Source organism: Harpia harpyja, chromosome 8 (assembly GCF_026419915.1).
Source record: "Harpia harpyja isolate bHarHar1 chromosome 8, bHarHar1 primary haplotype, whole genome shotgun sequence".
Taxonomy (NCBI): Eukaryota; Metazoa; Chordata; class Aves; order Accipitriformes; family Accipitridae; genus Harpia; species Harpia harpyja.
The window spans coordinates 8,390,573-8,404,538 of record NC_068947.1 but is presented as its reverse complement, the minus strand read 5'-3'; the positions used below and the strand labels follow the sequence as shown (position 1 = coordinate 8,404,538).

Genomic DNA, 13,966 nt, shown 5'->3' with positions numbered 1-13,966 from the left:
TGTGATGGAGTGCCAGGGATGGACACACCAAGAATCTTTATTGCTTTGGAGAAGCTCTTATTCTTTTTCCTGGCACAGACAGTCCATTAAACAGACAAAATATAAATGTGGAAAGATGATTATTCTGTCACAAGATAACACAATTATAGTGTTCTCTGTATTTAATGCAGGCCTGATTTGGTAGCTGAACAGAATACTGAAACGTATTCTCTTACTGTTCCAGTCTCTTCTTACACAGAAGTTAGTATTGGTTTAAAGAGGTCTAGTCTATTAAATTTAGGGTCATACAGTGTACGTGCAGGTAACCAGAAATTAAGATGAGACTATTGTACTTGAAAATGCACATATATGTAAACATTGTGGTCTTGAATTAATTGCAGTATGTAAAGTCCCATAAATTTTTTGTTAGCTGATGTTTTGTGTACATGTGATCAGTGGATTATTTTGCAGTTATGTTAGAAAATATATTGCATATTGAACCATCCAAATTCTTTTCTGTATATATTTTAGTGCTTCATTTCCTGTTTTTTATTTTGTTGCATTTTGTTATTAATTGATAAATGTAATTAATTAGTTGGTACATTTTTTTAATTGATAAAACATTGCTTTTTTGATGCTGATGTCATCTGACTACCATTTGGCTAATAGAAAGCAGATTATAACATATATATAGTTACCAGCATATTTGTTGTTAACTTTGCCTATACATTTTCAGAGACGGATGTATATACTTTTGGACTTGGACAATATGGGCAGCTGGGACATGGTACTTTTATTTTTGAAACTTCAGTACCAAAGTCTGTGAAACACTTGAGGAGGCATAAAATATGTAACATTACATGTGGGGAAAATCATACTGCTGTAATAGCAGGTATGTAAGTGAAAAATTCTGAAATGCACTTCCAGTGACTCTATTATACTGTAAAAGCTTTCTTTATAAAATGAGCAGTAGAAGAAGACATATACAAACTTACTAGATCTAAAGGTTAATTAAGCTAGTGAGAAAGCCAGATTCGATATTAGGAATTTCTGATTCACAGCCATGCCATGCATTGCTCTGTACCCGGTATCTCCCGGGGAATTATAACCTCATAATCATGCCTTGCTAACAAGTATTCTTGTTTAGAAGCCTTTGTTTTTCTATACAATTTAAATCTTATTATTTTGTTGTTGTTGTTTTGGGGTTTTTTTTACAAATTGTCTAGACTAACTCTTATCTCAGTACTTCGCCTGGAAGTATACATATTTTTTGATCATATTCATCTGTTGAAAATCTAAAAATAATTGTTCAGGTTTTGCTTGTGGAAGAGAAATATTCCTTACTTGCGTGACCTGTTACTTTGTAATGGTTTTGTCCTGGTTTTGTATTGAATCTTTGTTATTAATAACATCTTTTTTTTTCCACATGCAGAGAATGGCCTCATGTTTACTTTTGGAGATGGACGACACGGCAAGTTAGGCCTTGGAGAAGAGAATTTTACAAATCAGTTTGATCCCACTCTGTGTTATAATTTCTTGAGGTTCACAGTCCTTTTGGTAAAACTTTTGTTCATGATTCTCAAACATCAAAATATTTATCTTTTTATGAAACACGTTATTAATGAGAGTTGAAATCTCATTATAGAATTATTTCTTTCTATAACATTTAATTAGTAGACAAGACAAATTGAAAGAAAAATGAAATTATATTTACTTACCGCACTGTTCATTTAGTTTAGAATGTATTTGGCTTGGATTACGTTTATAGACTGCTTTTTAGGATTTTATTCAGTAGTGTTGTGTTATAGCGTTTTGGTCTATAGAGCTGTGGTAGCCTATAAAATTAAATATTTGTTGCTCTTCGACTGTTGGCAGTAGGGGGAAACCAATATCTGTTCTGAAAACACCAGAGTGTCATCTTTTTAATTTTAATGATTATTTGTACAGTGGGACATTTTTAAACCTTAAGAAAATTTGAGGAGTTGCTTTTTTGAATCCAAATGGGATGAGAAAGCAGAAATACTCTTTTCTTTTAAGGACATTGTTTTAATCTATTTCTTGAAGTGTTTAAGAAATAAATGTGACAGAATTGCCAGCATCAAAAATGCAAACATGACTCAATCTTGAGCAAAATTTGGGACAAAAGTCTGTTGATCACTTCTGTCTATTTACTGGAATTAGAGTTTAAGGAAGTTTTATCAGCAATGGTAAGAGTTTTAAACTTTTTTAAAAGTGAAACCTCTGATCTTTATGTAATAATACTTTGTCTGTTGGAGGGTGTAGGACTTGCTTTACATTTTGTGGATTTTGTGATAAAATCTCTAGGTTTGTATCACTGAAGCTATCAGTGTTGCCCACATTTGACTTGCATCAAAATAATTAGCTCAAATCCCTTGAAAATTGGTGGAAATACCTTTGCTTTTTCCTGTATCAATAACTTGATAGACCTATCTTGTGTTCTGTTCAATACAAATACACTGTATTAAGTAAGAAGACGTGAACATAGATCACTAGTCATTAATAAATGTAATTAAGTACTTTTATGTTGGTAATGTCATTAGGAGCTAAATTTGAAGCAATTTAATCTCACTTTTACTATGTTTTTCTTAGAATCTAAGCCCCTAGAGATGATTGTGAGAAAATGAGATCCTTGTATCCTTGTATTGATACTTGCAAATGAAATAGTCAGACCTTTTTTTGGTGCTGTAGGTTGCTTGTGGTGGTTGTCACATGCTAGTTTTTGCTGCTCCAAGACCTAAAGGATCTGAAGAAGTACTCTTAGAAGATTTATATGAAAGCCATTTGACTGCTACTATCTCTAAAATGAGTGGAGACTCACTACTAACAAACACCTTACAACTAACATCAGCACGAATGCGACGTCGAGAGAGGGTAAATTCAGAGCTGTTTAGAGTTGCCATACTTCTTTTAGGAAATAAAATCACTTTTAAAGCTAAAATCACAGCATATACCCAGCAGATAAATATATCTCCTTAAAATACGTGTTTAATTTTAATGTATAAAAAGAAGACTGAATGTCTACCCTGGCTCCAAAGTTGATGCAGGTAAAAGATACGTACTGGTCAGATTTTACTTGTTTATTTCTATGAAGAAGACTCAAATTGATTTTGTATTTTTTTTTAATTCTAAAATGTAGAGCCCGTTCCTTTGCATTTTTAAAAATACCTTAGAAATATTTTTTGGAAAGAGCGAGAACCTGACTCTTTTTGTTGTTCCCTCTGAGTCCTTGAATATATTAAACAAGTTGATAGTTTATAAAATATTGTCCTGGTTTCAGGAGAAAGTTTCACAATCAGCTAAAAATGATCCTAAGATCCTGTAGCTACTTAAAATAGTAGTTTCTTCTCCTTTATCTCCACTACACATGTGATTTCCCTGAACAGCACAATGAGTTGGATCATTTCACTTACCTGTCTGAAAACTAACTCTACCACAAAACCACACTTTTTTTGTAAAAAGATATTGATGTTGTGGATTAAATGCCTCAGTGTTATTGGAGAGACTAGTATTTTAATTTTAAATAAAAATCAAAGTTCTTTTTCTCCTTTGTCTACATTTTAAGACTGCTTGAGATTATTGTGTAGAAACGACCTAAAATATCCCACTATATACCTCTCCACTTTTTAGGACTATAAATAATTAAAATATTAAAGAAATTGTGTTTATGCTTTGTATACAAAGTTACAACACTGTATCATCAACTAAAAGAAAATACCACTGTTAAGTCTGAGAGGTTGCTTACATTTTATTCTTCTACTCTTATTCTCAATATATATTTTTTTAATCTTCTAAAGGAAAAGTCACCAGAACAGTTTATTCGAATGGCACGAACTCTGCCTCCACTGGGAGAAAGCTCCTTAAAATCCTCACTGCCTGTGACTAGCAACACTAGCCCACTCTGTTTTTCTGCAACAAGTCTTCCTAAAGCTGAACCTATGAAGGACAGAGACCATGAAAAAGGTGAAGTGTCCCCGCATCTTGCTGCTGTTTTCTGATAATTTTGTAGTTTGGCTCTCATCATTCATAAACAAAGGCTCAGTTTGAACGTGAAAGAAGGTTTAATTTCAGTCTTACCTCAAGAGGGTCTGGCAGCATACAGACATGAAAGTTGAGAAATGCATACCAGAAATTGCCTCATACTGTTCATGTTTGGAAAATGTGCTTAAAGATTTAGAAGAGGGTTGAGTGAAAGAAAAACAACTTCTAAATTGCATCTGTGGTTCCTCAAGCCTGTAGAAATAGGGCTTCACAAAAATACTACAAGATTAGTAACTGCTTTCTCAATTTTCACAAAAAGGAAGAAGGATTGCAGAAAAAAAATTGATTAGGAACAATCTTAAAGACACAGGAAGGCCTACAAGAGACCTTGGATAAGAAAAGAGGTCTACTAATTCTTACAGGATCTTTCTTCTTCACTTGGAAATGCAAAAGTACTCTTCACTCTCTGTTATCTAAGATAATAAGGATTTACAATATTCTAGCTAATGCAAAAGCCTGCATACCAGTGATACTGATACTGCACTGGACTTTTGCACAGATTCTCTAGAGCAGTTCTGGACTTCATCTGGGTTCCTGGGCATGTGTGATTTCCTGGGAAGAGCAATGATGAAGAGTGCAGAATGCAGTGCTTCTGTGTAAAAGTTAGCTCAGATTTATTGGACAGTCAAATCTAATTTGAAAGTAACTAATTCAGTTAGAATTAAGATGATTATTTGTAAAGCTGCCAGCATGTCCATTAGCATTTCTGGTTCCAGGAAAGCAATGCAGTGAAATGTGAATTACCTTCTGAGGCCTAAAACCTCAGGTTTTGTGCCATATGAAACTGCTCATATACCTGATGAACTTGAGGTGAACCTGAAAATGATGTAGGTGCATTTTAATGATGCTGCATTGGAGTTAAACTCACTGTCTCTCCATCCATTACACAGATAATGTGCAACGTAGGCGATATGACTGCAGCTGAGTTAGTTTAATTGGTACACTATTATTGAAGAGATTATCCAAAAGAATCTTTGTCCCATATAATATTTATGCTTCGAAAGCCTGCAGAAATGGTCAGAGATCTACAGTGCACTGAGGCCAGATTACTGAGCTACCTCTAATGTTAATACTGATGAAAAGGAGCTGGAAGTGTTTCTGCTGGGTCTTGTGTGTCAGTCCTATGTCAGTAAAATAGACATAATCTCTCTTTTACAAGAGTGGGGTGTTCTGTTTGCTATATATTCCTTGTTCCTATGGTATTTGTTTACCTCCCTCTATTTTACATTGAAGAAAAGAATCATCAAAAAGATAAACGTGGAGAAGGCTCTGCAGAAGAAGATTCCGATAATGAAAATAATGACAGAAACCTTGGAGATACAACTGACATCCTAAATATGGTAATATATTCCCCTAATGAATCTGTGATTCAATTGTTTTTATGCAGGGGAAGAATAAAGCAGCTAAATTGTGTTTCAAGTTCTAGTACAGAATTCCTGGCTAGCCCAGAATGTCATATGTGGCACCAGGAAGTACTGACATACTGTTAAATGACCATGCATTTCATATCATCATTATCCAATGCTAAAGTTTGTTTTCATTTTCCAAGTAATGTTTTAATATGAGATTGAGGCAGTTCAATAGTGCAGCGCCTCCTCACGCTTTAGCTCTGGATATCAGAAAGGAAAGGAGAAGAATGCTAGATACCACATGGTGGTCTCTATCTCTGACCTTCCTCTTCTTGATGATTTCCAAGAGAGAGAATTGCAGGAAATGAAGCAGAGCGCTGTCTTTTCCTATTCTGAGAAGAGATTTTTTAGTACAGGTGTATCATAATAAAGGGAAGACCAAAAGGCAGACATTTTGATTATTTGGTGATCCGTAAGCATGTTCCTATGTATTTCTTTTATTTAAAAAATATGTTCACCTTATCACTTGTACACCTTCCCAAAATATTTTGTTCTCTCGGCAGATAGGGCATGTCCTGGCCTTAACACAGTGCACTGGAAAGATTGTTGGTTTTTGTCTTTTTTTTAACTTCAATGGAATGGAAACAAAAGAGCAACTCACTGTGGACTCAGCTCAGAATATGTTGTCAGTTATGCTGGAGGGATTGCACATTTTACAGGAATTATTACTTGTTTGTACTTAACAGTGCTTAGTAATTTAACAATCTGTTTGTGCATACCATTTATTTAACAGTTATAAAACTTTATTTTCATTTACAAGGAAAAAATTGTCTTCAGATATGATGCACAACGTGGCCTTCATTAATTTACTGAGGCATTATTTATAACATATTGCACACTTTATGTGCTAGACTTCTTCCTCCCTTTTCTTTTTGTACCTATCATGAATCAATTTTAAAACATTTATCAGAATGAAACAGTAAATTTGAAAAAAGTCTGTCAGGCAAACTTGTCAAAACACAAAGAAAAATGATTGTTCTTCTTGAATCTAAATGAAAATAATCTGTTACAGCATAGTTGTTTCAATTTTTCTAAACTGTGGCAACATACATCTTATTGACAAGTGTGACAAGAGGGGGAAGAACTTTTAATATCATATTGATGATACAAATTCTTGGGAGTCGGAAACCAGAACTGTCCATGTTCACTGTGTTGAAAAAGAATGTGGTGGTTAAACCATAAGCAGTTAACAGACAGCAGTGGAGAACACTATCTTGTCATTTGGAGTATACGGGTAGGGTTGACCAAAACCTCACTATTAATTGCCCACCTTGTAGTATTCTACATTGCCTTGCCTTTTGGGTTTTTTTGCTTTATGTAGAAGAGATAAAGGCATTAGATTCCAATGAAAATTTCTGCTATGTAATGTTTCTTTAAACATGTTCTTTTGAGGCTGTTGCATCACTGGATGTTAAGTTGAAGGTTGTGATGATAAGGAAATAAGGTGTTATATTTGTAGCCACAACTTCAGGGCGACTGGAAGGTGGATCTAAAATGTGCTTGTGGGCTGTAAGAGAGGGCATGTAGCTTTCAGTCTCTATAGGCAGTTTAGGTGTTGACATCTAAGCTGGTTACCACTCTTTCTCTTTATAAGCAGTAAATGAGGGAGTAGAAGTGAAAAAGGTGAGTTGAGTGATCATATAGATTTGTCTCAACCTGACTGTGCAATAATATTTAAGTGTTCATATAATAGCTCTGTTTAGTAGAACTGGGCTTTGATGATGCTTTCCCTGTTAGTTATATTTATTTTTTTAATAGAGATCTTTTTTTTTCCAGACACATGCAATGAAATTGAATCCCAGTGACCAGTCCTTAAAATTATCACCACTCCAAAAACAAAAGGTACTGTAACTAATTATATATACATAAGTATACTTATACTGATGTTTAAAAGATCAATAATTCTTGTATTATCCTTGTACTTTTTGTTTTGCTTTGAGTTTTAAAAAAGCTAGGCAAATTTTATAGGCCTCCTCTTGCTAATTTTCTGAATATCCATGAGGTAAAATTCTAAGAAGCTGACTGAAGTCAGGGAGAATTTGTGCAGACACATAGCACTGCTCATATCCAGCATAGTTTGAGATAACAGTATATAATACTTCACCAGTTTAAGGAGCAAGAGACTATCATATACACTTTGCAACTTAAGCTGACAACATACATTTCTGCTGGTTTGTTGATACTAAAATTTTTAATTGACTTTTGGGACACAATGTAAGTAAAGATTTTATTTACAGATAATCACCATAGAGTATATTTAAAGGAGCAATAATACTGGTTTTAATTATAAAGTTAAAATGCTTCTGTATTATCTTTCTGTTTCACTCCTGAAGTGATCCCAGCATTTCAGCATTTTGGTATTTTTCATTATAATTTTATTTTATATTTAAAAAATTATTGGGCAGAATTTGTTAGTAAGTGTAACATTTAAAGCAGAAAGACAACAGATTTTCAAACTTATTAGAAAGACCGTAACAGTGAGTGCATCAGAAGATTTCCTAAGGGGAAAGGTGGAGGAAGGTGTAAGAGAACTGTAGTTCTTTCCTTTTGTTCACAGAGCCTCATGCATTGCATGTGCTCTAGCTTATGGGACATGTACTGGCTGCACAGTTCTTACTGCATTCACTTCGAGTGCTTGGATAGTGAAAAAGGCGTAGTAGTACATTTACCATCAACAGAATGTTACATTTTTCTAATGTGCGCACGTGTAAATTCATTTCATGTGAAATACTCTACCTTTTATGCTATCTTTTAGTCCTCTCACACAAATTGTTTCTCTTCTTATTCAGAAGTTTTTGTAACCTTTTTCTTTTGCTGTCATTTGTCCTTAATGCTTTCCTTCTTTCTTTTTAATTTTCTGCTTCTCATGTGGAATAGAAGAACAATAAAAATGTGAAACTGAAAAGAGATGGTAAGGGTGGGCTGAAAAACAAGGATTCTGATTTCATGAAGGAGGCCTCAAAATTAGACTCTGGCTCTTTACAAAAGCAGTCATCACTTTTAGAGTCACCGAGACAAGATTTAGAAAAAAGTAGTGCCTTTGTAGGGAAGCCTGTGGCCAAAAAAAATAAAATGAAAGGTAAATCAGAGCATGCACAAAGTGTTAGTATTTTGAAAAGTGGTGTCCAACAGATTACTAGGGACAAATGCAGATTAGCGAAAAGGGAAAAAGAATATGTGGAAAATCCTGAATTTGTCAGAGAGGATGTAACTTTTAATCTTCCTACTGAAAAACAAATTCTGACTGAAAAAACAAATTCTTCCAATAAAAAGTCAAAAGCTGATAAATCTAAGCAATCCCTTAAAATAGATGTACTTCCTTCTGCATCCCGGGATCGGCCCCAGACTGATTCATTAATTGTACAAAAATACAATCCTGTTAAAAAGCAAGGAAGTCAAGAAGCAATAGAAAGTCAAAACAAAATGAAGGATGTTGTTGAAAAATCTGATAAATGTGAAAGAACATGCATCAGAGGAGAAGAGAGTAGTGAAGAGCAGAGACGGTTTAAAAAAAAGGATCAATTTTTGAAACAAATAGCTGTAAGTATGTCATCGTCTTCAACTGAAGAAAGTAGTAATGATCTTGCAAAATACACACTTAAGAGTAGGGAAAAAGAAGAGGACTACTATGAAGGCAGAGAGGTCCAGACGGCAATGAAAACAGTAGAAAAAGTGCAAGAGTTGGACTTAGAAAAAGAAGACAGTGAGATTGAGGAGATGCAAGCTACAAACAATCAGAAAGAGTATGTAGAAGAGACTGATAGAAAAAGCCTGAATGAGGAAGAAACAAACTCTGAAGCTAAATCTGATGAAGACAGGCAGTTAGAAATTAAGAATGAGGAGGAATCTAATAAAGAGCAGGAGAGTGAAGGCAGTGAAAAGGGTGAAAATGAAAAAGAAAAACTAGATGAAACAGTTGACAGTGAAGGTGAACTAGGGGAGGAAGAAGAGAGTGAGGTTAAAAAAGATAGAGATGAAGTTTCAGTAGAAGGAGATGAAGAGGAAAAAGATAACGAGGAGGAAAAAGATAATGAGGAAAATGAAAGAGAGGAATCACAGGCTGAAAGAGACAGTGAGAATGAGGGTGCAGAAGAGATTAATCAGGAAGACAGCAAAGAGCAAGGAGATGAGGAAGGCAGGTTGATGGAGGAAGAAGAAACACTGAGTGAGGGAGAAAAGAAGGATATGGAGGAGGAGGAGTATGCAAAAGAGGAAGACACTGAAAAAGAAAAGGAGGAACAGGTTAAAAGTGAGGGAAGAGATGAGAGTGAGGAAGGAGGTGAAGGTACAGAGGTGGAGGAAGAAAAAGAGGTAGTGGCAGAAGAGGAAGGAGAAGATGAAAAGGAAAATGAAGAAGAAGAAAAAGAAAGGGAGAATGAAAATGACAAAGAGGGTGAAGAAGAGGAGTTAGAAGAATCATTGGCAGGGAGGGAAGAAGAGGTACCCGAAGAAGAACAGGAAGAGGAAGATGCAAATAGGAGGACTAAGGAGGTGGGGGAAGATGGAGTGGAAGAAGAAGGAGAAGAGGGGGAGGATGAAGTGGAAGATGAAAAAGAAGATGAGGAGGAAGAGGAAGGAGCAGAGGCAGAAGCAGAAGGGGAGGAGGGGGAAGGAGATGAAAAGAAGGAAGAAGAGTGGGAAAATGAAGAAGAGGGATGGGAAAATGAAGAAGAGGAAGGGGAAGAAGAAGAAGAGGCAGAAGGGGTGGAAGAAGATGAGGGAGTAGGGGAGGAAGAAGAAGAGGGAGAAGAGGGAGTTGAAGAAGATGGGGGAGAAGAGGGAGTGGAAGAGGGAGAAGAGGGAGTTGAAGAAGATGGGGGAGAAGAGGGAGCGGAAGAAGAAGAGGGAGAGGAGGGAAAAGAGGAAGAGGAGGAAGAGGGAGAGGAGGGAGAGGAGGGAAAAGAGGAAGAGGAGGAAGAGGGAGAAGAGGAAGAGGGAGGGGAGGAGGAAGAAGGAGAAGAAGAAAAAGGGGAAGAGGGAGAGGAGGAACAAGAAGGGGAAGAGGGAGAGGGAGAAGAAGGAGAAGAGAAGGAAGGGGATGTGGGAGAGGAGGAAGAAGAGGATGAGGGAGAGGAGGAAGAAGGAGAGGAAGAGAAAAAAGTAAACGGAAAAAGAAAAAATTATAGTAATAAGCTTCCACAAAAGAAAAGCAAAACCAGGAAGTCAGAGAAGACGGGAAGTACTGCTTTACCAAACAGCTCTAAACAAAAAATGAAGTCTAAACAGCACGTAGCAAATGGTTTACATAATTCAGAACAATTTTGGAACAATGTGCTACCTCATTATTTAACACTAAAGTAGCATAGACTACTGGAGATGCATTTTAAGCCTATTCAGGAAACTTTGGAACTATGGCAGATTGATTTTTATTACTTAAAATTTTTTTTTAATATAGTCAAAATATATTATTATGCATATACTTTAAGTGCCAATTTATTGAAAAAGACTGAAGAAAATGTTTAGTTTTGGGAAGCTTTTGTGAGAGAAATCATATGAATTGTTGATACAGTCATTTACACAATCATCTTTATCATGTATGACAGATTTAAAAAAATAATTGCAGAGGAGGCAAAATGTGTTTGCCTCAATTAAATTATAATGTCATGCTGACAACATGAATTATACATTGTAACAGTGTAATCTTCTTTGCCTTTGAATCAGATTTCTTAAGGTAATACATCAATTTTAGTTGCAGGATAGCTTACTTGTTAAGGTGCCTTATATGAAAGGAGTGTCAGTAAATCATCAAAGATACTTATTTTAAATTTTGGTATCACTCCATATTCATTCCCCCTACTTTTCTTCTGTTCATATATTGGTAAAATGTTTGAGTACTCAGTCTAAATTAAAGAAAGAACAAGTTGCCAAATTGACATGGGTCGGTAGGTGGGAGGTAAATGGAGGTGGAGGCCTGGGTAAATGGTGGCCTGGGCTTTTTTAAAGGCCTTAAGGTTGACTTCTTATTTTGGTGTCAGCACACAATTATGTGCAAAAAGACAAACACAAGTCTCAGAATCTGGCCTAGATTACATTTGAGTCAGAATGCATCTGTTTAGGGATAATTTTTTACTATCACATTTTGTGATTAGATATAATCAAGAATTTGAAAACATACACCTGTAAAACATTATTTACTTGTTTATACTGTGCAATACACAAAAGATTCTATATCTGCCTACAAAAGACTACATTACATTAGTCATCTAATTCTGAGGTTCTCAAGGAGGGGAAAATATTTTGTTGCAGTGTGAAGTGTATATTATGTTTTCAGGATCAGAGCCTAAGCTTCTCCTCACTGGATGAGATTTGTGTTTTTCCCTCCTAAAAATCACATCTGTGATCTCCAAAAAGAGGACAATGTTCTGGACTTTCCTTAAAATACACAAACAAATCTTGCAAATTATTTTTGTAAGATATTGCATTACTGTTTCACATATTAGTGGTCAAACTGGCAAAAGAAGGGATGGGGACTCGTCATACAGCATTATTACTTAAATACTATGCTAATGGGTGTCTGAGAAATTTTTGTAAGCAGATCTCAGTATTGACATTGTCTAGAAAAATAGTTATTTAAATCCCATTTGAAAATAAGGACAGCAGAAAAAAGGAATCAAAATGAGTAAATGTCATTCAATAAAAAAGTTAATGGAATCAATACTGATGTTGAGATTATGAAACATTTTTAATGTTGTTTTGTAAGATACTGGCATTAAACTATCTTTGACACAATGTCTCCAGAATTTTTTTTTTCAAAAGGCTGTAGTAGATTAATAGTTTGCCAGTAGATTCTAGTCCAGTTTGATCCTTCCTACCTCAGTCACCCCTTCCATATACCACATTTGAAGTTAAGATCACTTTCAGCCACGTGCCATGCCTAACTATAACAAAACATTAGTTCAGTGACTGTATTTTGTCCATGTGAAATTCGTTTCAAGCTTTGGGATTTTCTGGAATACATCGTCTTGACATCAGCATGTGTAAGTCTTTGGAATAGGGTAAGTATCCTCATATTCTGATAGAGTGGAATATTTTAACAGTTAAATGCACTTCCCAAGAAAACAGCTTGCTCTAACAATACAGTCCTCAGTTATTTCGCAGAAGTGCTGCATTGTCATTGAACTGCTGTGAAAACATTTACTTCTGAAACTAAGTGGAGCTAAGCTGTATTATTTTATCTTTCTAAGGAAAGATTAGGATGTTACTGTGATTAAATTTAGAGTAATATTGAAAAGTATTTTTATAGGCCTAAAAACGTGTTTCTTGGATATGACATCTACTTATTTGCGATTCTAAAATTCAGCTTTGGAAGAAAACTGTGCTGTGAAAATAATCTGTTATTTCTTGTGAAAAATATTTGCTGGGGGGGGGTGGGGAGTAGGAGCACTTTGAAGCAAGTGATTTCCAATTCCACATAGAATGGCTCTTCATTTACTGTTTGGCTGTAGCTTTTAATCTAAATCTTTAGGCAAATGGGGACCATTTGTTGTTCCGCCCTTAACATGCACTGATAGCATAAAGCTTCCCAGGAGAGTAAAGGAAGCCAAGTTATGGGCATCTCCTCTTCGTTGTTTTGTCTGGATGAAAATTCATTGAATTGAGAACTGATTTTTTTATTGTTTTGTGGATCATTCCTGTGGTAGGGGAAAAGCAGAGCATTACTCCAGCACTTCTAAGGGTTTTCCACAGAATGGTTACATAAATTGTGCACTGTGCCAATGTTTCTGGGCTTTGGGGGGACTTTGGAACTCCATTAGCGTAACGAGTGGAATTTTATTTAGTTTGACTCATACTGGTTTATAAAGTTTGGTACTTGCGGTTTTGTGGAAATTCAGTATGTCCTTGGTATTTATTATGCGATACAAAAAGATTTATGTGCGGTGCTTAAGCAACATGGCAGAAGTACTCCTGAACTAGTTTTTAGTAGGGAAAAAAATCCTGCAATAGAGAGAGAAAACAACAGACAACTGCTCAGACCAAACGTCTATCTAGTCCAATATCTTTTTGCTAGCCGTGACTACTGGTGAATGCCTGGCAAAACATACAAGGAGAGAGCAAACATGTAGCGTTACTTCTCCTGTGTAATAATTCAGTATACTGAATACATTCAGTATATTCAATAATTTGTGGTTCAGCAGATGTATCTATTATATTTAATAGCCATTTTTCTTCCATGAATTTCTTTCAATCGGTTTTTAACCCACGTAGCATCCAGTACATGTTTTGGCAAACAATTCTTAGATTACTTTACACGTCGTTTGAAGAAGTAACTCCTTTTTTTGTCTTGAATCTGTCTTTTTGGTACCTTCATTTGATGTCTCTGTATTCTTGTATTAGAAAAAAGAGCATTTATTCCCCCTTCACGATTTATTCCCTCATGATTGTCATGTGAAAAAAACTGTTCAGCTATGTGGTTTAAATCAAATCAAGATCAAAGTGGTTTATTGATTTATTAATAACAGTTAACTAGCAATCAACCAACTACACATTCAAGATCAAGAGTGGCAATACAGCAGGTAGCA

The 13,966-nt window shown here is 35.4% G+C and overlaps 1 protein-coding gene across 7 annotated transcripts in view; it reads left to right on the top strand.

The window, feature by feature from the left end:
• The window catches only part of RPGR (retinitis pigmentosa GTPase regulator), a 43,914-nt gene extending 31,738 nt beyond the window's left edge, over positions 1–12,176 (top strand). For 6 of the 7 annotated variants that reach the window (XM_052794058.1, XM_052794061.1, XM_052794065.1 and 3 more), the window contains 7 exons: positions 716–871; positions 1,412–1,536; positions 2,689–2,871; positions 3,795–3,960; positions 5,272–5,378; positions 7,224–7,289; positions 8,325–12,176. In XM_052794058.1, the coding sequence (XP_052650018.1) occupies positions 716–871; positions 1,412–1,536; positions 2,689–2,871; positions 3,795–3,960; positions 5,272–5,378; positions 7,224–7,289; positions 8,325–10,748 (3,227 nt within the window). In that variant the 3' untranslated portion in view covers positions 10,749–12,176. The remainder of the gene's footprint in view (positions 1–715; positions 872–1,411; positions 1,537–2,688; positions 2,872–3,794; positions 3,961–5,271; positions 5,379–7,223; positions 7,290–8,324) is intronic. The other variant, XM_052794059.1, reaches the window with a different exon arrangement.
• The last annotated feature ends 1,790 nt before the right edge of the window (positions 12,177–13,966 follow it).